Raw genomic sequence first — 27,337 nt, 5'->3', positions numbered from 1 at the left:
GTTTCACACATTTTAATTGTCTTGTGTTATATTCTGCTGTATTTTTTATTTTTTTGCATTGTTTGATGTGATATTTTGGGTTTGGATGTTGTTTGTGTGTTTATATTGGGTTTTGTTTACCCCGTATATTAATGGAGGGATTGGGGTCTTCCGTAGTCTGGGACGCAAGAAAAATTTCTGAAGTGATTCTGACAATAAAAGTACTCAACTCAAAACACAGTTGCATTAAACATTTTAGAGGTAATACAATAATAATAGTACTTTTACTACTACTATTTACCACCTTAAACAGCAGGGTCAAGATGCACTGTCTACAAGTATAGGAAGGAGCTGATGGAGACCAAGAGATGTGCTCAACATCCGGGGAAAAGCGAATAAGTGTGGGCCTTCAGTTAGGATGATAACAGCAACATGCTGGAGGGTTGTTGCAGACCAGACCAGACTGGACTCAGGACTCTACTCACCTCCTGGATGTGAGCAACGATCGCAGCCTGGGTCTCAATGTCCAGCAGCTTAATCTTCTCTATCATCTCCTCCTTACGCTCACACTAACACACAGAGGAAGGAATAAAAAGAAAATGTTAGCAATTGTTTAATGTTTTGAAATCAGCTTGTTAATGTTTTTGTCTGGTGTAGTTTCATATGTTCATGACCCTGAGAGTTTGTTTGATAAAAAGTTGTGTTGAGTTGCGGGCCTGCTGCTGGTCTTATTTGGAACAGCATCAGTAACATTTAACAGTAGCTTCATCAGCCCCTCCCTCCCACTGAGTTTCCATTCATGGCTCCCTCATGGCCTTCCCCTTTCATGGAACCAGTAGAACCAGTACAGAGAGGGAGGGAGACAAAAGAGGAGGGAAATGAGGGATCAGGGAGCGAGGCGGTGAGAAACAGAGCAGCCGTGAGCAAAGGAAAACAAGGAAGAAAACAGTGTGGTGGGTTGAGAGCCATAGGGGAGGTAGACATGAGAGACATCAAAGAGCTGCATCAACAAACAGCACCTGCCCCCTCAGGCAGAAAGGACATAAGTGAAGAGGAGTCATGTCAAACTCTCACATTAAATACAGGCTTTCTTTGAATATTCAAATCTTGTTGGCTGCATCATCTTATACAAATATTATGACTAATGACAATTATTCTCTTAACCAGTGTCAGAATGCCCCAGAAGAAGAAAACCTGGGATATCTAATTAGTCAGTGGTTAAATCCTGATGGCTGTCAGTGTAGGAAACCAACGACACGCCTCCATGTTGTTTTTTTTCAGTCATACAGTCCCGCCCATATCCAAGCTCACCCTGAACCTTATCAGCACACACACTGACTGTGCACCGGCTGTGCTCAGACATGCAAAACTAAACACACAAATACATTTCCTGGGAGAGACTGGGTGGCACAGTCAACTGCTGTGTTTGGGCCTGTGTGTGTGTGTGTGTGTGTGTGTGTGTTACCTGTACAGCACAGCCTAGTATCAGTAACAGCAGTCTATTCAGTTCCTCCATGCTCTTGGCTGAGGGAGGGGGGGGTAACACAGAGACAGAGTGTAAATCACAAAGGTTTATATTCAGAGTTTACAAAGTGATTCATATAGGCAACATCACCGTGTGACTTTAGAAATGTCACACCGCCAGTTCTAAACATAATGTATGTTAGTGAGTGAGGCTGCAGGGCGCCGGAGGCAGCGTTTAAACACGCCACGCTGGAGCTAACCTTTCACTGAATACACACTCTCTGTTGTCATTCTCTGAATAACAATTAAACAGAAACAGAGAAACTTGGTGCAGCCAACACACACTGTTCCATTCTCAGACTCAGAAATAATCACACACTGTGCCAGTACTTTTTCCTCCCTTTAGTTTGGATTCTTGTTCACATGAACTTTCTTCAACATGGAGATGAATAAACACTGCAGGATGCAGAATAGGGATGTCACAATTACTTGTTTTCACAATTAATCGTGGTATTAAACGCCACAATTAATTAATCGTAAAGATTCTTAACCGTCACTTTCCAAAAAAGATTATTTTGGAGACACAGAGGCAGATTGGTGCACAAAAGTTAAGGTATATGTAAGAAATGATTGGTCAATTTACCTAACGTAACAGGGTGGAAATGTAAATGTTAGTGTCTCGTTTGGGATTAAAATAACATATCAATTTAAAATAAAAAATCTTTATTCTGTTGGTATAGGATGACAAGTTGAATGAGTGTGAAAATATTAAAACACTTCCCCTGGAGGATTAATAATTGGTTACATAGAATAGTAGATACTTAAAATATTTAGTAATTTAGTACATTTGTAATGTAATTATATTTTGACTGTATTTTACACATTCATATGTAGTGAAATTAATTAATGCGTAATAATCGTGATAATCGTAACACCGTGATTATTTCTCTGACAATAATCGTTCAAAGAAAATCTATAATCGTGACATCCCTAATGCAGAATAGAACTAAATATATGGAAATCAGGAGTATGGGAACGATGACACCTCAGTGAATATTTTTGTGTGACATCTTTGTGAGCACAGGCCTGAATAATTTATTCTTATTGTTTAATGGCAACCACTGAACTACAATATTTGTTGCAACTGGTGCTACTGCAAAAATATTCAATATTTACTTCTTTCTTTTTTTTTTTAGAGATCTCCCGCATATACTGTTTCTGTTCCCCTGTCTTCCTTTATTTCATATTAAAATAGGGAAACCTCAAAGTTCTACAGTACGTGATGGCTAACAATCAAAATGCATGAAATACACCTGCATTGTATATCAAAATACATGATGATGTACACTGCCCACTGAGGTGTTGTCACTATTTGTTTGGACGGCTTAGACAGTATTTTCGGGGTATTTCAGCTACACATTTGCTACTGCTGTGGTGTGAAAATTATATTTAGCTCTTATCCTACAGTTCTGGTGGCACAGGAGTGAGGGGGGGAGGCCGCAATTTTTATTATTTATAATTTATTTGAATGGTATTTGTGTCTTCTGTGTTTTTAGTTTCAGAGGAATTTTGATCTGAGTCTGTATTTATCAAGAAGAAACTGTTCAATTCATTTCATGTGTAGGAGCTGATTCACGACAGGGTGTACAGTACGTTTTGTACATGTTTGTGTTACCTGATAGTGGATCCTTGGCGATGGAAAGGATGTTGGGCAGGGGCATGACTATTAGCTGCTGTAAAGTCTCCTGTAACACAGGTGGGGAGGGGGTGGAGGAGTGGTGGAGAGAAAGAGAAAGAAAAGATAAGTACGGTACTCAGTTTTACAGTGGTTGTTGATATACATACGTACACACATACTTATACATGACAAACACTGAGGCACTAGAAAGTTTAGAAACTATCAATCAGTAGCTAAGAGGGGGCAATAAAAGCGTTAGTGTGGGTTTTTGTCACTAGTGAAACGTCCTCTGTCTTCATATACTTTATAAACATGTACAACAGTCTGACAGATGATGGGCTTTAGTGTAGTGACATACACAGTGAGTGTGTGTGTGTGTGTGTGTGTGTGTGTGTGTGTGTTCTGCTGATTTTGTTTTTCCAAGAGCTGCTCAACTTTGATCAAACACATTTTCTGTGGAAATGAATCAAAGTCCATCCAGTGACTGACCTAGACTCGTGTGCTACTTGTTTGTGTGGGTGCATGTGTGTATAGGCGGGCAGCCAACAGGAAACACCCTCCTGTCGACAAAGAGTGTGTGTGTGTGTGTGTGTGTGTGTGAGTGTCTGTCTGTGTGTGTGTGTGTGTCAGGAAAGAAACACCCCACTAGGAGGGAATGCTTTCCATTCCTGAATATCCTCTCCTGTCTCCCAAACACACCTGACCATCACAACGGGCCAAGAAGCTCTGCCTGCCACAACAGGAAACACGGTGGGGCAATAAAGAGACCTGAGGGGGTATTCAATGATTTAATACACTGTGATGGGAAATGGACTGACAGGAATGCGTGTTAGATTGTGGTGTGTTGGAAGGAGTCAAGTGAGGCGGAGTCATCTCCATAGTAACTGTGGACTGAAACAGTGCTGGTGTATGTGCAGTGTTTAGCCTGTGTGACAGGGCTCAGGTCTAGAGTGTCACCTGCTAACCAGGCAAATAAAAGCCTGATCAGCTTACAGCCCCGCCACAGCTGAGCTGCAGAGGTAGAGGAATACGTGCAGATACTGTTACACCAACTATAAACCAGGACGTACTGTAATGAGAGACCAAACTAGTCCCTGTGTCTCTGCCCACCTCACACACACACAGTCACACACACAGGACAGTGTGAATAAAACATGAGAGCTGGCTACCAGATGACTCTGAGGAGAAGCTGCACTTTGAGATTATATTTAGTGTTAAGCTGAAGCCTCCAGTCAAAGAGCCGGCAACATGTAGAAAACAAAGCCAAGTGTTACTGGTTAAAAACTACTGTATTTACGGAGCCAACTAATGAAAATGAATGCATATTATGGAGAGATAGTTTTACTCCAAGTACTGCACTAGTGATACCAGAGAAAAAAACAGTTCAGCGTTTGGTTATATACAACTGCACAGCATTATAGTCTGGGATTTAAAATGAACCAAGGCAGAGACATTGGGCTCTCTGCCCGACTCATTGGGCTGTTTCTCTTTTTCGTTAGCACTTCTTGTCTCTGTTTTCACCTGTCACATTACCATAGCTGGTAACTTTTTATTTTTTGTAACTGAGAACTACCATCGTTGGTATTACATCTGCCACTGTTGCCACTTTCATGTTTTACTTATTATTACTTTATTTATTACTATCAATACTGTGAATAATCATGCTGCTATGAGCACTTTGCACTTTGTCCACTAAACAGTTACTGTACTGATATGTCCACCGCACATATAGTGTATGACAATCAACATCTTGCTGCTATAAGCACTTTGCCTACAATTTCTTTTTTGGTGTTCTGTGTTCCTCCATTCTGAATGAGGAGATGTACGTCTGTGTTTTCAATGTTGCCCCCCTGTTGTCCATGTGGCTACTTGTGCTCTGGTGTGTGTGTTGCCTCTGTACCGTCCAAGAGTTCACCTGTGACGTTCTATGTCTTGGGTTTCTCCTGTATTTTACTGTGATCTGTATTTTTCTGCGATCTGTATTTTATTGTGATTTGTATTGTGAGTTTTATGTTGGGACTACAGATGGAAATTAGCCCTAGTGGCTAAATCTGGTACAACCATCTCTTCTCTGTTCTAAAAGTGATTAATGGTATTGTACACTGTCCTGTATTAATAAACTAAACTACACTAAACTAATTGTGAGCTCTGACAACTTTGATGACAGAAGCTGTGTGCAGCAGGACGACAGTGTGAGTCTCTCCTCAGAATGAGTTGCCACAATAACAAGTCTGTAGTGACCGGACACACACGACAGACATCATGACAAACATGCAGAATGGGAGTGAGCTTTACAACATGTAAATCAATGCTGCTCAGCCACGTCTGATATGTCACACTAGCTGTAAATGACCGCAATTTAAACACACACACTGCCATCACAACAGTAGCCTGCCTAAACAAACTGTTATATGATGAGACACCAGCACACAGATCAGAACGGTTAGCATTAGCATCTTCCATTTCTTTATGTTGCTTGGTAGCTAGCTCTTTTATACTATCAAAAACAAAAGCCACCATATGTCAACAAGGTGAGGTTGGGGGTGGGGGTGGGGGTGGTGCTGCAGTGACTATAGTATAAACTGTTATTAAAAGGGCAGACTGTGTGACAAACCACGGTTTAGTTCATATGACATGTGGGAAATAGAAATGAGCCTTTTCTAGTTTTAATAATTCATGTAAGTGTTCTTTACACTTTTTAGAATTAATTTTGAACATGTAACAAAAAAGATGAAATGACAAAAGACAGCAATAACTGCCCCCCCCCCCCAAAAGAAAAACAAAAACAAAAACAAAAAAAACAAATTCCCTGGGAGTTTCTCCTCAGTGGATGTGAGGGTCTGAGTGAAGCCCTTTAGAGAAACTGTTTGTAAAAATGGGCTATACAAATACAATTGACTTACCTTGCCCTTGCCTGTATACTTTATCATGTCTAATAGAAGGACTGTGAAAGAAACTAAGGATTCCACACTCATTTTGTCTTTTCTAAGGACAGAAAAATCATAAATGAAGTTGAGAGCAACACATTACCAGTGTGGAGGACATTTCATATAACCTATGAAAAAAAACAAAAAACTTTTAAACAACTAGCCTGCTTTTGTTTATTTCAGTTATTGTTTGTGCTTCAATACACACAACAAACTAAACACTAATCTGATTATATTAATACTTTGTACATAATATCTTTGTCCACAAGAATAGTGTTTTTGTGCAAGTGCTTTGTTATGTTTGCACAAATTAAGGTTGTGTGAACAAAGTGAATGCCAATGTCTAAAAGTGTCTGAAAATTGTGTGTGCAAGTGCTGTGTGTGTGTGTGTGTGTGTGTGTGTGTGTGTGTGTGTGTGTGTGTGTGTGTGTGTGTGTGTGTAGGATTACTGGTGATTGCTTTTCTCCTGTGGCTCTATCACCAGCAGGATCAAACACTTATGACTGAAAGGGATCAATACAGCTTGCTACACTGACCTATTTAGACACATGCACACACGCACACACAGCACACACACACACACACACACACACACACACACACACACACACACAGCACACACAGACACACACACACACAGCATAGCAGGCCTAAATCCATGTCCCACTAACACATTGGGCTCTCATTACTAATCCAAGATCAATAAATGGTGGCAGCTAACAGCAGATCTGACTTGAAATGAGCCTCTGTCCTGCACTGCTCTCTCACCATGTTGACCACCGTACTATTATACATCACCCTCACATCAACTAATCGCAGAGAAACTGAAATTAATTACACACTCCAGTCTGTCGGCTCTGACGTGCATCTGCGCAATATCATAGCCCATGATTTTAACTAGTGGTATCAGCACAAGAACTGTTGAGGAATATGTAGACAATTGTTTTTGTCATGTTATAATAATCAACAGACACTCTGTGTCCTCGCACAGAGCGAGACTGAACACAGGAGCTCAGCTTCACGGCTGACTAGGGATGTCACGATTATAAATTTTCTTGGTACGATTATTGTCAGAGAAATAATCACGGTGTTACGATCATCACGATTATTCTGCATTAATTAATTTCACAACACTATGAATGTGTAAAATCAAATATAGTCAAAATATAACTACATTACTCATTGTTCACACAAAATATTTCAAGTATCTACTAATATAGGACCAATTATTAATCCCCAGGGGACGGGTTTCAGGTCATAAATTGTCATTTATACCAAATGTTTGCATTTATTTTAATCATTTTTTGTTTTATTTTGGGTTTTTTTAATAAAAAATGGCACGCTAACATTTAAATTCCTACCAATTCAATGTTAAGTTAGTTAAATGGACCAGTATCTGAGCATTTACTTTTAGTTTGGTGCACATCGGCCGATACGGTTCCAACATAAACTTTTTTCAGGAAGTGACGGTATTTAGGAATCTTTACGATTAATTAATTGTGGCATTTAATACCACAATTAATTGTGAAAACAAGTAATCGTGACATCCCTACGGCTGAGACATGAATAGAAAAAAACTCCATCGCATGGAACAAACTGACGAGGATCTGATCAGAAAGTCTTTCAACTTTGTGGACTGTCTGTGAAGACTGACGGGAGTGAAGCCGACCTCATCCGACCTCAAAACGGCACGTGAGGAAGATGAAGATGAGCTACTGAACGATGAGGAAGGATTTAGAAATAAAAGCCTCCCTCACATAAAAGACTCTGCCCCCAACAGAGGGTCTCCTGGGCAATTTTGTAAATAAAGGCCCTGGTCCTCCTGATGAAATTAACGCGGCAAAAATCGACCAATCAGAATTTTGGTCGGGCATTCGACCAATCGACCAGTCGACTGGGAGATTACAGCCTAAGACCTTTTATATGATGTCATACCTATTCATACAGCCAAATGTCACATGACACAACTCATGATCAACTGTTTCCTGATCCACCAGTTCAAAAAGCAGCTGTACTTTGTACTGGGATAAAAAAAAAAAGACAACAGGACTTGAATACGACCAATGACACACAAAGTCAGAAAAGCTGACAGATGATTTCACAACAATCCAGTCTGTAGAAGGAATTCATAGTAAAACATATAATGCTGTTTTTTTTCTGGGATATCATGAATTAATACAGAGATCTGACTGTTATTATCTTAATCGTTTACTTCCAGTCATCTGCACTGGGCCTCATGTCAGCTGGCTTCAGCACCTCATCGTTTTTTCTTTCCTGTGCCCATATACAGTATGAGTACACAGCCATTTAATACAACTGAATCACAAATGAAGCTGCTGTCATTCACACATTTATCTCACTCTGTTGTCAGGCAACAGGACATGCACTTCACTGCTGTGCAGCTGCATAGCCGTTAGGGCTGAACGATATATCTCTATCGTATCTAGCCTATATCTAGATATAAACATGCAAGATATTAATATCACAAAGGCCACAATATTGACAATATAGATAGAGTTTCCCCCGCTCAGCCAGAACAGTGTGTAGTGAGAACGTAACTGTTCACTAAAAATGCACTTTCCACTTTGGTATTATAATGCTGCCAATTTTCTTTTTTGAAGAAGAATGCAGTTTTGCCTGAAACCATGGTCATATTATATTGTATCGATATCGAGATATCTGGCATAAATATCGAGATATGACATTTTGTCCACACCGTTCAGCCCTAATAGGCATCAGCATCAAACACATCAGGTTAATAGCACCGAGCTGTGATGTCAGCTGTGTTTATTATAGTCAGAGTCAGACCTGACTTATAATTGATTAGATATAGGGGTGGGCCATATGGCGATATTAGATCTTGAAGGATTAGAGTGTGTAGACGATCTGCCCAAGTGCAGAGATCGTAGGATCGTCTGGGGCTCATTCTATAAATTGCAGTTCTATGCTGCAAAGCGCAAACAAAGGACATTTGCAAAGTCTGCTAAAAGAGATAACAACAGTTACTTTATTTGACCCTTTTCAATCAGCTATTTAGTGTTTTGATACACTTAAAATCCTGTTAAAATGACTGTGTTGAATAAAACATACAGTAATGTCTTCATTGATATTTAACTGTCATGTTTATTGAAAGCTACCTTTTATGTTGCAAGAGTCCACTTTATCAGAGTGTTGTTGTTTACCTTTACGTTGTTTGCACATGTTGGCAAAACTGCAACTATTTAGATTAAAATCTGTTCAGAAAGGTTCTTTGGCCTAAATTGTCTATTTTTTCTTTTTTCGATTTAAGATCGTGATGAAATCGAAATCGTGACTTCATTTTTAAAAAATCGTGATATGATATTTTTGCCATATCGCCCACCCCTAATTAGATATAAATCATAAATTATTTCATATTGACACAGAGAACATAAGTAGTAGTAATCTAAAAACTCATTCCACCGCCACCACACAGGACATCAAGTGAAATCCAGACCAGAAGGCAGCACTGATGTCTTGTAACCTCCAACCTTGTAGTGAAACCTCACCCATTCAGCACACACACACACACACACACACACACACACACACACACACACACACACACACACACACACACACACACACACACACACACACACACACACACACACACACACACACACACACACACACACACACACACACACACACACACACACACACACACACACACACACACACACACACACACACACACACACACACACACACACACACACTCCTGACAGGGACTCACACTTAGTTTGGGCTATAAAACTCTGTCAATGGGTTTGACCAGGGTCAACACACACACAGGCAGGCAGGCAGGGTGGATTGTATTGTGTGTGCGTGTGTGTGTGCAAAGTAGGGCAGAGGATATGAAGTTCAAAACATCCCATGAAGGCTCAGGGCTTTGTTCTGTAGTTCCCACGGTAACCAAGGAGGGGTTGAGTGAGTGGTACAGGGATCAGAGGAAGAGAGGAAGAGAGCAAGAGAGAAAGTTGTGCTGAAGTTCCTGGACATGAGCTACACTATCTGTCACACTGGTAAATACACAAACTGGCATCAGGTGTTGTTAGTCTGGACACTGTGGGTGTGGTACCAGAGGACAGAACCACCAGAACCACCAGAACCAATTCTTTCTTCAATGAAGACAAATAGAAACTTGTGGCTTCATCTGTATGATCACAGCCTGTACATATTCTCATTGTGTCCAGGTCATAGTATCTCCAAGTCCAGTTGCTTTCGATTGAAAACTCCTTTGAGACTGTCGGATCACAGTTTTCTGAATAGCTTTTACCAAGACGTCCGTTTGAGATTGGCTGATCTGTTATTAGTTTAATACAGTTTTTCTTTAAAGGAAGGCTTTCATTGTGTGTTTTCTTCATATTGCATTGCAATAGCCTATTTAAAGTGATCACAAACAACTAATCAATAGGTAGGCTACTGTGTGCTAATAAAGGAGTGATAATAATACAGTAAATGCTTTGAATTTCTTAGATTTAGCTGTGCAGTATTCTTAGTAGACCGGATAGCAGCAGATGATAGAAGGGTCATTACAACCAGAAGAGACAGGAGACTTTTATTTTTTAGAGACTCGAGACTTGACTTGAACTCGTGACCAAAGACTTGAGACTTGATGAAGTCTCACCCCACAAAGACTTGAGACTTGACTTGGACTTGCAAAAAAAGACTTGTGAACATCTCTGAGTAACAGAATACAGAATAGAATAGAAGGAGTGTTTCGTTTGTTAGTTTTGCAATGTTAAGGTTTCCCAATTTGGAATGTTTTGATTATTCAATAAGATTACAATTTATTTGGCTTTGGCTTCTTTTCTAAGCATGTATTGCTATAAAATACTGTTATCTCAATGAAAAGTGCTGAAACTGATGTATATGTAACGAAAAGAGGCAACTTATTATTTGGCCGGTAAAAAATGTCCTTGGCCGGTAGATTTTTTCATCTACCCCTCCCCTTGGCAGGTGAGCCAAAAAGTTAGTTTACAGCCCTGGTTGTGTTGGAGGCACTTTGTATGCGTTTCAGATGTTTACACAACACAACTTTGTAGATTTGACATCATAAACAAGGAAGCGGTGCAGTTTATTGGGTCACAAAGCTTTTTACATTCTCACTGCAGCTTAGTTGTGTTGTTTCCTGTGACATGACCTACTGCACACTGGTGTTTTGACACATACACCCATTTGTTTAAACGTCATTAGTCAAAAACATTGACACCTTCAATATCAGTGAAAACCCTGGTGTGGTTCAATCACAACCAACAAATCAGCTGCTGGACTACACCACATCCCTCTGTGACTGTAATGAAGAGTTATTTCCACCAGTCTGTAAACTGTATCAGTAGCATTAGCTGAGCTTGTCTGACCAACACTCTAAAACACTGAGATTTACAACCATAGACGAGCTGCCACCGCTCAGCTAAGCTGTGACCAACATCCACTAATGATGTTCTGAAGTTGTAAAGTTGATATACTGTTATTTAAATAATTGCTTCAGTGGACAGTTGGATGGAAACCCGACAAGACCAGTGAACAGCTTTGGATCCACAGCTTGTGGTGTCAGGTTACTGTGCTTTGTTCAATAGAGAGGGGACAGAAGGGAGGTGACAGACACCCCTCCTCTCTCTCTCTAAAACACACACACACACACACACACACACACACACACATAATAATAATTGCTTTATCACTGGGGAGACTGGTAGGATTCACTGGGGCAGCCTGCGTGTCTACTGGGGGATCATCTAATTAGGGGAAAGCCAACACCCAGCCCCAGTTGGACATATGTGTGCAAGTGCATGACTCTGTATGTGTATGTGTGTACATTATTCAGGGAACTTTTCCTCATTCGTATCGGATGAGAAGTGAACAACCTTCAGTCTCTCCACAGATGTACCGTGCTGACTCAGAGTCAGACGTTGTCCCTGCAGCTGAGCAGCATCTCCATGACAGAACGTTGCAACCACCATGATGAACTCCCAGCAGCCACACACCTCCTGCTCTCTGTCTGACCTCACAGACCAGACTGGGCTCACAGAGGTTTACTTTCCCCATGAGTAGGGATGTCACAATTACTTGTTTTCACAATTAATCGCGGTATTAAACGCCACAATTAATTGATCGCAAAGATTCCTAAATACCGTCACTTTCCAAAAAAAGATTATGTATGAACCATGTCGGCAGATGTGTGCCAAAGTAAAGTTAAATGCACAGATACTGGTCCATTTATCTAACATAACATTGAATTAGTAGGAATTTAAATGCTAGAGTGTCATTTGTAATAAAAAAAAAGATTAAAATTAACTTAAACATTTGGTATCGATGACAATTAATGACTTTAATTAAACACTTCCCCTGGTGGATAAATAATTGGTCATATTTTAATAGATATTTAAAATATTTTATAATTAGTAATGTATATTTGAACTATATTTGATTTTACACATTAATAGCGTTGTGAAATTAAATAATGCATAATAATCGTGATAATCGTAACACCGAGATTATTTCTCTGACAATAATCGTACCAAAAAATTCTATTATCGTGACATCCCTACCCATGAGACAAGTTTAAAGTTAGAAATGAAAATGTTTCTTGTGTTTCTTATTTTTATATTCTGTGCATATACTGTATGTTTCTCTCCTTTTTTTTCTTCTCTTTCTTTCTTCTCTCTCCTATTCAGTTGATTATTTATGTATCCACTTTTAGGAGATGACATGCAGGCGTGCTGTACATATTGTTTTTTTTTATGTTTTTGTTTTTCATTTTAAATTTTCCAAAGGATCAAAGTATTACTGTTTTCTTAAACGGATGGCTCCATGTTCAGGGTTGGGTGGAGGGAGGGAAGTTGTTTGAAGACTTGAAGGATGTAACAAATTATTTTTGGACGAATGATGTACCAAGTTTAAATATCAATAAAGACATGCGTTTAAAAGAAATGAAAATGTTTCATTTGTCTTCATGTTATGTCGATTTCAAGTCTAACTGGAGTCAGTGAAGTGGAGGCACCTGAACACTGAAACCACTGCACTGTCATTTGACTCACTGACTGAAGGTTACACTGTGAGGTGCATGCGTGCACGTGTGGCGCAGTGTGTTTAGGTGGAGGCCGGGGTCTTTGACTGCTGTTAGAGATTAACTATAGACAGATTAACCCCATACTGCCCAGAATGACCCACTTCCCACAAACACAACACACACAGCAGATGTGATCTTTATTGTCTTACCCACTGTGTTAGTTTTTCATTTTCCTCTGAAACAAGGAGCTTTTAGCTGATTTACTGTGACCAGGTCTTGGAGTTGTAACAAAAGCTGTTATATAACAATAGCTCAACACTGTATGCTGCATGACCTGAATGTGCACTGGGCAGCAACCCTCTTTAACTAAACTAGCTAAACCCAGTCAGAGATTATGGGATATCAGATGTGCTGACTGAGCATCACTTACAGACTTAATACATCTAAACTATTTAAATGTGATCTATAGCTCGCCATGTATAATATCAGCCACCAAACTATGTGCAGTCACAGAATCCTCCTGGAGATAATATAGAGATAAAAAATCAGCCAGTCAGCAGGACATGGCTGCTGCTCTGACCAATCAACTGGATCGGAGCTCCTTACTGCTCCGGTGTAAAAACACACATGCATTAATCATGCCTCTGATCAGCTGGTGTGTGATATGGAAACACTCCAGGGTGTTCTTGACTGTATTAACTGTTATTTCACTCATTCTGTTTGTGAAGGTTACGGTGGGTGAGACAAATGATTAAATACTATGATAAGATAGGATTCTCATGTTGTCTGTTCCTCTTTGTTCAAAATTAACAACAACTTGCTGCCCGACTGTTTTCAGAAAATGTTTAATCTAAGACAAAGCCATTACAATCTCAGAGGGGTATGTATATTTAGAAAGTTAAAAACCAGAACCAACACCAAATTACAATGCACTACGGTAACAGCTGTTAATTTATGGAACAAATTGGAGAATGACTTAAAAACATGCAATACCATAATCTTATTTAAAAAAGTACTTAAAAACAGGATGATTCATTTATATAAGTTAGAGTAATGAGTGGTGACACGTGCTATGCTGCTGCTATTTTTGTTCTGTTTTCTGTATGTTTGATTGTCTTCTTTTTTTCCTCTTTTCTTTTGAGGAGGAAGGAAGTAGGGGTGGAAGAAGGGAAAGGAGAGGAGAAAGGAAGGGAAAGGAAAGGAAGAAGAAAGGGAAATCAAATCAAGCAGCTTCTCTCTTTTCACTGTTTTGTGATTGCTCATTTTAACTTTTTTTTTAATTAATCAGAGTTGTAACAGGGTAGGCGTAATAAGCTATGCTTCAGCCTATGCCTTTTCGGTCCAAATTTTCTTTTTCTGTTTACTTATTGTTTATTCAGATTGATGTTTTTCTTTATTTACTTTTTTCTTTCTGGTTTGTTACTTTTCTTTTAATGACATTATTGTATTGACCGAAATAAACTAAACTAAACTAAACTAAAACTTTGGACACATCACTTGAACTGTTTCTTATTAGTTTGTAGTGAACTGCTTCATGAGGTTGTTGGACTCTAGTGGTGACGGAGTTTGTGACACATGACTCCATCACTTTTCTGCCACGGTCATGTTCACTACAGCTGATGAGAGCAACGGGAAGTTTACAATCTTGTCAATGACTCTAAATATTTCCAAGATAATGTCAGCTGTCATCGTGCAATTTCCAAGATAATGTCAGCTAAAACCATAAGCATCGTATATCGATGAATGAGTGAAGTACTGTTAGTTATATACCATGATCTGGGGGTGAATAACAATTCTGATTGGCTGCAGGGTGTCCATTAAGTAAGGGATAATATACCCAACTAAAATATGTTGAGTAGCCTATATCCCTCATATAATTGATTATCAGCAATTAATGGACTTTGCGTCGTCCATTACTTCCTGATAATGGACACCTTGTCAGGGATTATCCCTACATAATCTAGCAGCAGATATGAATGAATGTCTTCTACATTAATCACTGTGTCAGTCCATCATTACACTACAGCATTCATTAGAAAAGTCCTGGGTTTGGAGCCACACACACTCTGAGCAGTAACATCTGTTGTGACAGCAGTTATCTATCTTCAGTGTTCACAGACTCATAATATGATGATGAGAGTTGGTGACACTGAAAACCTGTACAGGCCTACAGAGACAATCCACAGAAATTGTAAGGAAATCCATAAAGAATCAGGTCGATAAGAAGAATTGATAATGGCATTGGTATCAATAAAGACTTGTCAGTTCCCATCTCTGCTCCTACACCATAATCCCACAGCAGGTATCAAGTGCCAAGCATCAAGTGTCAGATTATGCAGCAGTTTTCCAACATCAGCAGATTCGTACTGTTCCATGTAGGCCAGACCTGGGTGAGTCACTGCTCTCTACACTTCTGCACCGTGCACCGACAGAAGAGTGAGTGATTTCTCTGTGACAGGGGTCAGGCTGCATGACAAGCCTTTAGAGCCAGTCAATGACTAGAGGCTGCTCATCTTGTTACGTCTTCCTGGGCAAACAGGTTCAATGAGGATGCTATTCACCATTTCTTTCTGTTTACTTGAACCTAAGATGGTTAACTGAGGGCTGACCTTCTGCCTCCATTATGAGAAAAAACCTTTAAAAGAGTTACTGTGCTTTAGACAAAACCAAAACCGATGCAAACATCAGAGAAAATATTCAAATATCCTTCATCCCAACATGTACAGTAGTGTTAGATGTCAGAGCGTAACACAGCACATCACAGCAGCAAAATGCTCAACACTGAGTGTACTGTGACATTTGCATAGGACTTCCTGCCGCTATTGATCGCTGCTGATAATCAGTTTTCAAACAAGCACACCAGGGCCGGTTCAAGGTTGATCCATACTGATGCACCCTCATCAATATTACAGCCAATAATACTGTGGTTAATACAGAGCCATTCACACACTAACGTGGTTTAGTGGTGGACTGAAAGTGTTGTGTTGTGTGTGGTTGCCTGCAGGGAACCTGTTGTCAACTTGGAGCTAAAATAGACACATCAGAAGACACACACATGACAGTGGTGATGGACAAAAGACAAACACAACACACATACATTTACCCCTTAGGCAAATCAGCTGAAGATATGATCACACACAAACAAACCAAGAACAGGAGGATAAGAATGACAGAAATGCTATAATAGACACAATATTCAACACTCTTCTCCTTGGTCATGTGTACAACAGCTGCTTATCCATCACACCTAGCTCATTAGCTCTGCTGACTCAAGTATCACCAACCCAAATGCATCCAGTAATCAGCTGATTGACAGTCCATAAGTGAATGACTTAGAGCTGAAAGATGTATCGCTATCGTATCTATATCTAGATATAAACATGCAAGATATTAATATCACGAAGGCAACAATATTTAGGATATAGATAGTGGTCAGTACTGTGTCTGCCCTGACTCTGAAGCAGCAGCTGCTCACATCACTGTAACGCTGGATTGAATCTCTGATTAAAGCAGAACTAAGCAGAATGTTTGTGTTAATATAAGTCTTAAATAGTTATATCTTCCGACAGCAATCACTTATATAGAGTGTTTGGTCCGAAACACGGGTCTGTCAGTCACTCTGCTCTGCTGTAAGCCGAGGAGAAAACTTTCCTTGTATCCTACAACCTTTATCCAATGAGGAGAGAGAACGGCATAAAGGGGCAGTCCTCTCTGTGTGTGCAGCCAAGGGATGCGCGTGCATGTGGTGACGTAGGGACGAGGGCGGGGACTGCTAACTCCATCTGCTGACAGGAAGTTAGCCAAAACCACCGGATCGCTTACTTCTGCTTTAAATACGCTGAGAAGCCAGGGTTGTATCTCACTTGGTACTAGAGCTCGCCTGCTGCAGCGACCTGGGTTCAATTCCACCTGGCCGTCCCTTTGCTGCATGCGTGTCATTCTCTCTCGTCTCTTGTCTCACTCTCTCTCCCCCTCCCTGTTTCTCTCCAGCTGTCCTTTCAAAATAAATGTATAAAAAGCCCAAAAACAAACAAACAAAAACTGAGGTGAGCTGGTGGCGGTGAGAAGTTTGCTGGTTCTGATGAGCAATTGGAGAAGACTGTGAGACTGTAAGTCAGGTTGGTTGATTGGTCTGTTCTGTTCAATAAAACTGCATTTTTCACTTCGTTTGGTATTATCCACAAGTTTCCTCACGTCATCTATGGTCAAAACCGGCAGCCGGTTTTGCATTTCCGGTGGAATTGTACATTTGTGTTTCCATGGCTTTCAGTCGTTGTCATAGTTGCGGTAAACGCATGAGCTATTAACACTGGCTGATATCCACTGTTAAAAGCTAGTGTGCTGATCCATGTCTTTTACAGATTTTCATTGAGAAAAAAAAATCCATGCATTTACCGCGACTACCGAAACCATGGAAACGTAAACATAAAATCCCACCGGAAGAGAAAAACAGGCACATGTTTTTGACGTTTGGAAAAAAAAGGTGGATAATGCCACTTTATTTATTTATTGAAGAATGCTCAGTTCTCCCTGAAACCATTGTCATATCGATATCGAGATATCTGGCTTAAATATCGAGACATGAAATTCTGTCCATATCGTTCAGTCCTAATGACAGACACTTGTATAAAACGATGGGATATGCTGATGGGCCAACCAGTAAAACAAAATCCACACCTGCAGTGGCCAGTCAGTACGTTTACATGACACTTGAAAAAAACGAATTATTGCCTTAATCCGACTAGAACTGGACAACTGAAGTGCATGTAAACACCTTAGTCCGACTGAAATCGGAGTTGGAGAACTCCGATTAAGACACCCAGATAATGCGATTGGAATTCGATTTTCTCCGTCATGTATTAATACACCTTAGTCGGAGTATAACTGGACAATGCATGTGCGCATGCTCCACAACAGTAGAGACGGCACAAAGTGGAGCAGAGAAGCCGCCCAAACCCGGCAAAGTAAAGAAAAAAACCCAACATCAGCGCCGATTCAATGCATTTCACACAGCGCGACCAGCAAGAGTGTTTTATTTTTTTTTAAAAAGAGAGAGAGAGAGGAAAAAGGAAGCCCGTATCCTATTCTCAGTGCGCATCCAGCCCAGACTGGCGCGTCTGGTCGGGAACTGCAGTTGAGAATTTATTATTAAGCTTACTAAGTTGTTTATATTCAGTTTTTTACGAGTTGACAGAAAAGTCAACAGGACAGGGGGGCGTATTAACCCGCTGAAATGATGGGTGACGCCGCATGAGGGGGCGGACCCATCAGTTATTCGTTTTTTTCAGTTGCATGTATATTGAGACAAGGACAGAAGTCCGACTTGACGCAAAAATCGAATTTTGAGCATAGCTCGATTAAGCTCTGCATGTAAATGTACTGAGTATGTCAGGTCACCTTTTTATTCCAGATAAACTTATTCTAGTTGATTGAGTGCTGTGATTAATAACAACTCTGTGTTCATGTGTTTCATTTCTAACACTGAGCAAGTGGACACTTGAATTCCCCCTACGGTACAGTTTGTAATGTGAGCTCACTGTTGGCATTGTATGTGTGTGTGTGTGTGTGTATGTGTGTGTGTGTGTGTGTGTGTGTGTGTGTGTGTGTGTGTGTGTGTGTACCTGGTAGTAGGTCCTGATGTGTCTGGTGAGAACAGTCAGGTTGTAAAGGCGAAGGGACACATCATTGTTCACATTCTTGTTCAGCCTCTGATTGGTTGGGCTCGGGTCGCTATGGAGACACACACACACACAGAGCAGAGGAGCAGTTACATTGACGTTCTTGGGGCCTTGTAGACAAAGATCATTACAGTTGCACATACTCACACGTCCCCGGTCCAGGGAAACTATTGTGCTGGGGAAGGATTTATGCTCACATCAACTGTGGAGGCCGTGCCAGACTGATATGCATCTGAACAGTCTGGCTGACCTACTATGACTGTCATGACGTTAGATTGAGGTTGGAGCTCAGTTCACCTCTAATCCAAACATAAAGCAGCTTGAAAACACACTTGGTCTGACCTGTGCTCTATGTCCTGGCTGAGCTAATTTCACACAACTACTTTTAACTATAAACAGACTTCATCCATACATACACATACACATGCACACACACATACACATGCACACACACACATACACATAAAGGGTCTTATGTAGCGTAATAGAATCTCTTGTTGTCATCTTCATTTGTTTTACCCTCTTATTTTATTCTTTTTATTTTATTTTATTTTATTTTATAACTGCTGTACATCGGAGTTGTCTTACACAGGTTCTTTGATGTGGATGATAATCTGATGGTACAGATTTAATGTAAAATTTTGTTGACTTGTCTTTATGTTGTGATTGCAGATTTATGTTTAAATGTATTGGTTTTAACTGTGGACCCCAGGAAGACTAGTGGCGTTCTAGAGCGCAGCTAATGGGGATCCTAACAAATAAAACAAATAAAAAAAATAAAACATTCACATCAATAGAACAAACAGTCAATGTATCACAGCTTGGTCCATGTGGATGGATGGATGGATGGATACTTCATTTATCCCAAAGTAAATTCAGTTTCTCAGCTGCATAACCAATCAATAAAATAATGCATAGAGAGTAATTAAAAGAGTGAATAGCCAAGGCTGTTTAAGCTGCTGGCATAAAATTCATTTAGGCAATAAACACTCCTGTCTCTCCAATGCCCGTCTCCCTCTCACAGACAACTATCCTGGCTGTTTGTGTGTGTGTGACATAGGAGGGGCGTGTGTGTGTTGTTTTTTTAACTGCAGCAGAGTGAAGGCAGCCGGGAGAGAATGAAAGAAATGAAGCGCTGAAGCGAGTTTCTACGTGTTCAGAAACGGTAATTGAGGATGGAGGAGGATGATTGGTTCAGAGAGGAGACAACACTGGGTTAAATGTCACTCTCTTGTCAAACACACACCTTCTTTGCCATTGAGCTCTGTGTTTTGGTTGAAGGTCAAGTTGTGAACTTGCTTCTGATTTGTGTGCTCTGTGTGCTCATCTAAAAACAGCTTCATTACACTGACAAATAAACAGTGAGCAGGAATGACTGAACACAAACGAAGGCTGGACTAGAATCAGGTCATGTTGGTGTGATTTTATTTTACACATCAAAGGGTTAAATCACACTTTGGCATTTTAAATATTGTGATACATACTGTGTATCATTGACAGGCCCTTGTTTTATAGCTTACATATTAACCAACAGTTTCACCTCGCTGCTTTCATTTCTTTTTCTTTAACCACATGTTCATTTGATTCACATAACTTCAGCTGATGTTTAACCTCTTTACACTTTAACTGACTATTTTTAAAATAGCCCACAACTTCTGCTTTTCATCTGCAAAATTTCAACAGTTTTCAGTGATTCCAGGTCAGATGACTCATCCACTTCTACCTTCTGTCAGATGATGCACTGATTTAGTACCAAATCTCCTTCGCCCACCGTCCAGACTGAAACATTTTTCCACGACAGCCTCCAGAGTGTAGATCTGAAACGCCAGCTTGGCGTAATAGGAGCTTTTCTAGGAGCTGAACAGAGATCTGGGCCAGTAAATCAAGACCCGTGGCCTGTGGTTGCATCTCATTTTCTCTGCGGCTGCTCAAGCCTGGTGGACACGGTGGGACGAGCCCTGTCCTGAGTCTGACTGTCCACCCCAAATGACCAGAGCAGATAGAGGGACAGTATGAGACTAACTGGGCCTCTGAAACCTGTCCCCAGCCGAGGACACCAGCTTAGTGTTAACTTGTCTGTCCTGTTTCTTTTTCTCCTCTTCTCTCTCACTACAGTCAGGTGTTGCCACGTGTGTAGTTTCAAATTAAAAGCCCTCTGTGTAGTTGTGTAATTTAATTTGTATGTATGTATAGGGTTTACAGACTGACTGATTTAACAGCTGACTGCTCCTCTGACTGACTGGTTTACCAACCGTCTCTGAGTGGCTGTCCTCTAACATCCTGACCTCCTCCTCTCTAACCCACTTTCCCTATAAACCCCTATAAAACCCTATGACACACCCCAGACACCCCACCCCCACCCCCTCCCACCGGCCCAGCCTACATGCAGTGTGCCGAGAACAATAGCGTGATTATCATTGTTTCTAAAGACAATAACTAACATATGAACATGTGGTCTGATTGCAGGCAGTCTGGGTGGCAGGACACACACACACACACACACACACACACACACACACACACACACACACATACATGAATGTATATGCATGGAAGTATGTATGTTCGATAGACAGCGTTTTTGTCCAGCTTTTATAAACAAGCCTGATGATAAAGTCTGATGATAATGTGCTGGTTGCCCTGGGGAACATGTTCCATTATTAACATACACCATCTTTGTGGCAGAAATACTCCCTATATAATACCACATGTATTGTGTATTAATCTGGATCTTATCATAGCCCTCTTCCTGTCCGTTACATATTGGTCCATTAGTTAGTACATCACTTTGATATTACTCATGTTAACTGGAGCTACACAGATTCAACCTGAGGCCTGTATCAGGGGACAACGGATGGAAATTAGCCTTTGGCTACACTCCGGCTTGCTTACATTTTATTCCTAGTGAAGAAATGTTCATTAGCATGCACTGTCCCTCCCAAATAAACTAATAATAATAAAAAATAATCACGGTGGGTTAGGAGCTATGTTGAGTCTAAAGCCAGGCTGTCCTGTACTACAAAGGTGGCTCTCTTTTAACCCAGCTAGATCACCATAGTAACTGATGCTTAGCTTATAATGTTATGTTCAGATTTTCATCCTAAAACCGGCTATAAAAGCGTCACTGTGTCACTATTTAAAGGGACAACGAGGAGTTTCTATTCGGTTATAAAAAAGTCTCACGTTAATGTGGATGAATCTCCGCTACCCACACTTGTTAATGGGCCCATTTTCGATAAATACATCGTTCTGTCTCTATCGTTATTTTGTTATTATTAGTGGTGGCGGAAATGCTGGTCGAGCCGACCAGCGTTTCCTTCGTGGCGAGTCATGAGAATAACGCCGCCAAATCGCCGTTTATGGTCGGAACTACGACGGTATGTGAACCTCTTTGAACCTCTGACTAGGGATGTCACGATTACAAATTTTCTTGGTACGATTATTGTCAGAGAAATAATCACGGTGTTACGATTATCACGATTATTATGCATTAATTAATTTCACAACACTATGAATGTGTAAAATCAAATATAGTCAAAATATAATTACATTACTCATTGTTTACACAAAATATTTCAAGTATCTATTAATATAGGACCAATTATTAATCCCCAGGGGAAATGTTTGAAATATTCAGGTCATAAATTGTCATCTATACCAAATGTTTACGTTTATTTTAATCATTTTTTGTTTTATTTTGTGTTTTTTTTTTATACAAATGACACGCTAACATTTAAATTCCTACCGATTCAATGTTACGTTAGTTAAATGGACCAGTATCTGAGCATTCACCTTTATTTTTGCGCACATCAGCCAATATGGTTCCAACATAATCTTATTTGGGAAGTGATGGTATTTAGGAATCTTTACGATCAATTAATTGTGGCGTTTAATACCACGATTAATTGTGAAAACAAGTAATTGTGACATCCCTACCTCTGACTTTAATTATTGATGAATCAAAACATGAGTCCGTCTTGCGCCGGTCAAAGAATTTTACGGTGCGCGTGGAGGCTCATAAATGTAGTGTGAAAACGCTTCGCTTTTCCAAAACTCCTCGTTGTCCCTTTAACTCATCTAGAGCTGCATCACCTTTACTTTGAGAGTCCAGTGGAGCTGGATCAGAACGGAGCGTTTGATCCGCTGCTGTTGACTTTCTCTCTGAGCGTCTCCGCCTGCAGATGTTCAGCTGAGGGAATACGCTGCTCAGCTGTGGAGCCCAGCGCCAGGAGCTCCTTATATATTAGGCTATAGGCTATATATTTTACTATGGAGGCCACTGAAAGAAGTTGTCCGCTCGCAGCAGGACAAATAATCAGATATATCAGGTAAAGTGAATAATTTCACTTTGATGTGGTCACAAATAAACTATTGTCAATGTTTCACCTGTTATATAGCAGTGTTGCCCAAACACAAATCTTGAATATGTCTGTTGTCTTTGTACAGAGACAATATGAGATTTGCTTGTACAGCACTAAAACAACTCACTGTAGCCTTGCTTTCAATAAAACACACACTCATATTCTAAAATGGCGATCAGTGAAAATGACAGTTGTTGTTGCTCCAGTTTATTTTGTTTCAATGTTCAGCTGTCAGAAATGAAAGCAGCCTCCTCTCTTGTGTTGCCTCAGGCTGTGATCAGGCTTTTTTGTAGCGCTCATACTCTCTCCATTAAAACAACCTGCTGCTCTTGGCTGAAATCAGCCCATTGTCGCTCCATTTTGTGCGGAAGTACAATCATATGACACCAAACGCCTCCTTTGATGTAAAGCCACACAGAGCAAAAGTCTGGCTATGTTGAGTCTCCTATCTGGAGACCTGTTTCTACATGTGCTGAGAGTTCATCTGGACCACAGCCCTGCCTACCTGTTACTGAGCACAAACTGACTCCAGCTCAGCTCTAAAAAAACGATAAACTCTTGTGTACACCAGTTCTTTCTGCAACCTGAAGCAGCACATCTGGTGCTGTGACGTTTACAACCTGATACCAGCGTGTCAGGATGTGGTCGCACGAACACACTCACACAGACACACAGGAAACGCTGGATGAACTCACTTGCTGCTCATACAGCCGGTTCAGTCGCACAAACAGAAAACACACACCAAGGAAGGAGCATTTCTTACTGACTCAGTCAAATCACACTTTCAGTCTGTGAGCTGCGACTTACATGTGTGTCATGATCTTGTGCAAGAAGACGCCATCCACCAGCTCCATAAACATGCTGACCCTTTCCTCTGAGCCCACGCTGTTACTGGAGCTCAACGGGCCCAACGTCCGCACCTATAGGGACAGATGGGTTAGAGACAGAGACAGGGGACAGTCAGGGACAGTTGATCTGCCACACAGTCAGAAATACACACGCTATAAAGGGTGATATATGGTACAGTGTAATTTCCCCCTCTTCATTTATTCATTAAGGGGTTTGTTGTTGTAATGAGATCTTTGTGAGCGAACTCCATGTTGAAACCCACACTTTAAAACACCACAGTGCACAGTACATAGTGTGGTCTGCAATAACTGCTCTTTACATTTTCCTCCCAGATCTGCCCTAAAATCTGGTCTGGATTCAAACCTGCTCCAGTTATGGTACCAGCCATGTAGGGATGTCACAATTATACATTTTCTTGGTACGATTATTGTCAGAGAAATAATCACGGTGTTACGATTATCATGATTATAATGCATTAATTAGTTTTACAACACTATGAATGTGTAAAATCAAATATAATCAAAATATAATTATATTACTCATTGTTTACACAAAATATTTCAAGTATCTATTAATATATGACCAATTATTTATCCCCCAAGGGAAGTGTTTGAAATAAATTGTCATCTATACCAAATGTTTACGTTTATTTTAATCATTTTTTGTTTTGTTTTGTTTTTTTTAAATACAAATGACAGGTTAACATTTAAATTCCTACCAATTCAATGTTACATTAGTTAAATGGACCAGTATCTGAGCATTTACCTTTATTTTGGTGCACATTTGCCGATATGGTTCAGACATAATCTTTTTTTGGAAGTGACGGTACTTAGGAATCTTTACGATTAATTAATTGTGGCTCTTAATACCACGGTTAATTGTGAAAACAAGTAATTGTGACATCCCTACAGCCATGTTGAGATCGCCAAGTACTGTACATTTCTTTAACCCATGGATGTGAATATTAAGAAACGCTGACGATGATAAAAACAGAGAAATCAGTCAGGTGAACGAGCGTTGACCTGAGGGACTTTGTCTGTCCAACAGCGATGGGAACAACTGCTGGTGGAGCAGTCAGGTCAACAGGATGTGAAGCCACAGGGAAACAGGAAGTACAACAAAGTTAATAACCTGTTGACAGCTCCACTGCTGTCCCAGTCTGGGCCAGGAGCCCACACTGGGAGGACGGAGATTATCCAAGATAAGTCTCGTAGAAGATACTTTGATACTTGTAGTATCTATAAAGCTACAAGTGTTCATAGCTCACCTTACAATTTCCCCAGTGTTTTTCTTTTCTTTTCTTTTTTACTTTCTTTTAACATTGTGGAGCATCTTTATCTAGACAAACAAATGCTATAAATCAAATGTTGTATTGTTGAATTTGCCTGATAATGAGGCACACAGACACTACTCTGGTGTTTGTTTGTTGTGCTATTTGCTATGATGATTGCTATGATCACATTACACATCAGCAAGATATTCCAAAACATCAATACCGTGACAACATGTGGGGGACTGTAGGGATGTGGACAGACACAGTCCAATATGTCTTTTCAGAATAAAACTGCACATCTTAAAAGCAGCTTGGATGACGACCAGCCCAAGGCAACATGATATTACATGCCACACCTGTCAGGTGAGTGGATGATCTTAGCTTCTGGGATCTTGGCTGACTAACATGGATTAATAAGAGTTGCCTTTGATCTTTAATGTGAACTCATGAAAAAGAGGATTAAAAACACAAGTGTTGCAGTCATGTTTTTGTCAATTCAAACTCATGCTTGCACATATGGAGTTCCTAGTCGTCTGTTTTCTGTTTCTTGCTGTTGTGAGAATCGTGGGATTTCATTCATTCACTTCATTGATACCAACTACAAATTGCTGAGATCATCACATCACTGTGGTGGATTGGGACTGGACTGGAGGGTGGGTGGGGGTCTTGCGTGCATCGGCAATTCAATTACAAAAGGAGAAGGAGAAGGAGAAGAATAGAAATAGGCTATTGGGAAAAAACTAGAGGTTCACCAGCTGTTGGTATTGTAGAGAGGCAGGACAGTAACTAGAGCGTCTGGTGGTTACAATGTGAGAGGTAAAGTTGGAAAGTCCCAGAAAAACCAACCAAAATCAGCCATGGATGGACCACCACATGTAACAGAAACTACTAACTAACTACAGCAAGACTATAAGTTAGACATGTGGATGAAATGCATGGATCAAACTGTGCTAAGCTGCTAATCGTACAGCTGGCTGAGAGAAAGAGAAAGTCAACCAGCGTGCATCATCCTCACAACTGTGTGTGTGTGTGTGTGTGTGTGTGTGTTGCTCCTACTTACCCACACCACCAGCGGCGACTCCATGAAGGTAGCCAGTAACTCCGACAGAGTTACGTCCATGGTTGCTCGCTCCCACGGCTTCCCACTCCCGCTTATTAATCACCAATAACTGATCATTAATCCACCAATTAATCAGCCGGGGTCTCCTCTCCTCTCCGCTGCGGGCTCGCTCGCGGTCAGAAGAACAAAGCCCCGGCGGCCCCGCGAGGCATCCACTCACCTCCTCCCTGGCTGCACGAGCTCCCTTTGCCTTTCACACCACTATTGTCTCGCGCTGCTGTCCCGTTTCCTTCAACTCCAGGTTTTCAAGTAAAAAAAAAACCGAGTGAAATGTGGACCAGGACAGTCCGGACTACTGTCCCGCGGGCTCCCGTGCAGCCCAGACCCCGCTCCGTGTGCTCGGCGGGTCGTTATCCACTTTATTTTCCGACCAAAGGTGAAAAACACTTGATCCAAAACTTCGCAGGACAGTTAGGCTACTGCCGTTACCAGGGATACACCACTCCACTCGGACCGTAAAGCGGCGAAACCAGCGTAAAATAAGAAAACAAAAAATGAACAAAGAAAAAACAGGGTAAAATACACGACATATGAGAGACGGGCAGAGTTGAGTTTATTATTTCCGTTGTTTGCTACATCTTCCCCGCGACTCTCTACCTTTCTCCCCTCCTTCAAACTCATCAACCGGACTCGGAGATCAGAGGCAGTGGAGCGAGAGGGAGTTGACTGACAGGCGCATCGACCAATCCGCTGCGTCCAGAGGCGCGGGTCACGCCCCCTGCTATAAATTACGGCGCTATCATTTGGTAGATGTTTCTATCAAGCCGACGTCACTGCAACGCAGGTCAAACCAACCAAAGAGTTCAGACGGAGCAGGACACGACCGTCCCGGAGCGGGATTTCAAATATAGTGTTTTGTTTCTACTAAGCTTAAAGGGATAGTTCACCCTAGAATGATATTTCGCTCATTATCTACTCACCCTCATGTTGACTAAGGGCTGGAAGAATTTTCAGAGTCCACCGTCCCTTCTC

General features: G+C 40.8%; 1 protein-coding gene across 1 annotated transcript; it reads right to left on the bottom strand.

The window, feature by feature from the left end:
• Positions 1–392: 392 nt before the first annotated feature.
• LOC146964502 (protein Daple-like) lies at positions 393–26,963 on the bottom strand. Its single transcript, XM_085768130.1, has 6 exons — positions 26,306–26,963; positions 23,931–24,043; positions 18,706–18,814; positions 3,119–3,188; positions 1,445–1,503; positions 393–548 (listed from the first exon to the last, which is right to left on the bottom strand). Exons 1-6 carry the CDS (start codon positions 26,363–26,365, stop codon positions 393–395), a joined length of 567 nt encoding a protein of 188 aa, XP_085624256.1. The 5' UTR covers positions 26,366–26,963.
• Between the last annotated feature and the right edge of the window lie 374 nt (positions 26,964–27,337).

The sequence above is a fragment of the Trachurus japonicus genome, chromosome 22 (genome assembly GCF_045865225.1).
Source record: "Trachurus japonicus isolate A0001 chromosome 22, Traja_1.0".
NCBI lineage: Eukaryota > Metazoa > Chordata > Actinopteri > Carangiformes > Carangidae > Trachurus > Trachurus japonicus.
The sequence above is the reverse complement of the archived record's forward strand: the minus strand, read 5'-3'. Positions and strand labels throughout refer to the sequence as shown.

Coding starts and splice junctions, on each gene's coding strand:
- LOC146964502 (XM_085768130.1), bottom strand. CDS start 26,365: ATGGACGTAACTCTGTCGGAGTTACTGGCTACCTTCATGGAGTCGCCG. Junction 24,044..26,305: donor AGTCGCCGCTGGTGGTGTGG/GTAAGTAGGAGC, acceptor CTGTCCCTATAG/GTGCGGACGTTGGGCCCGTT. Junction 1,504..3,118: donor CGCCAAGGATCCACTATCAG/GTAACACAAACA, acceptor CCCCTCCCTCAG/CCAAGAGCATGGAGGAACTG.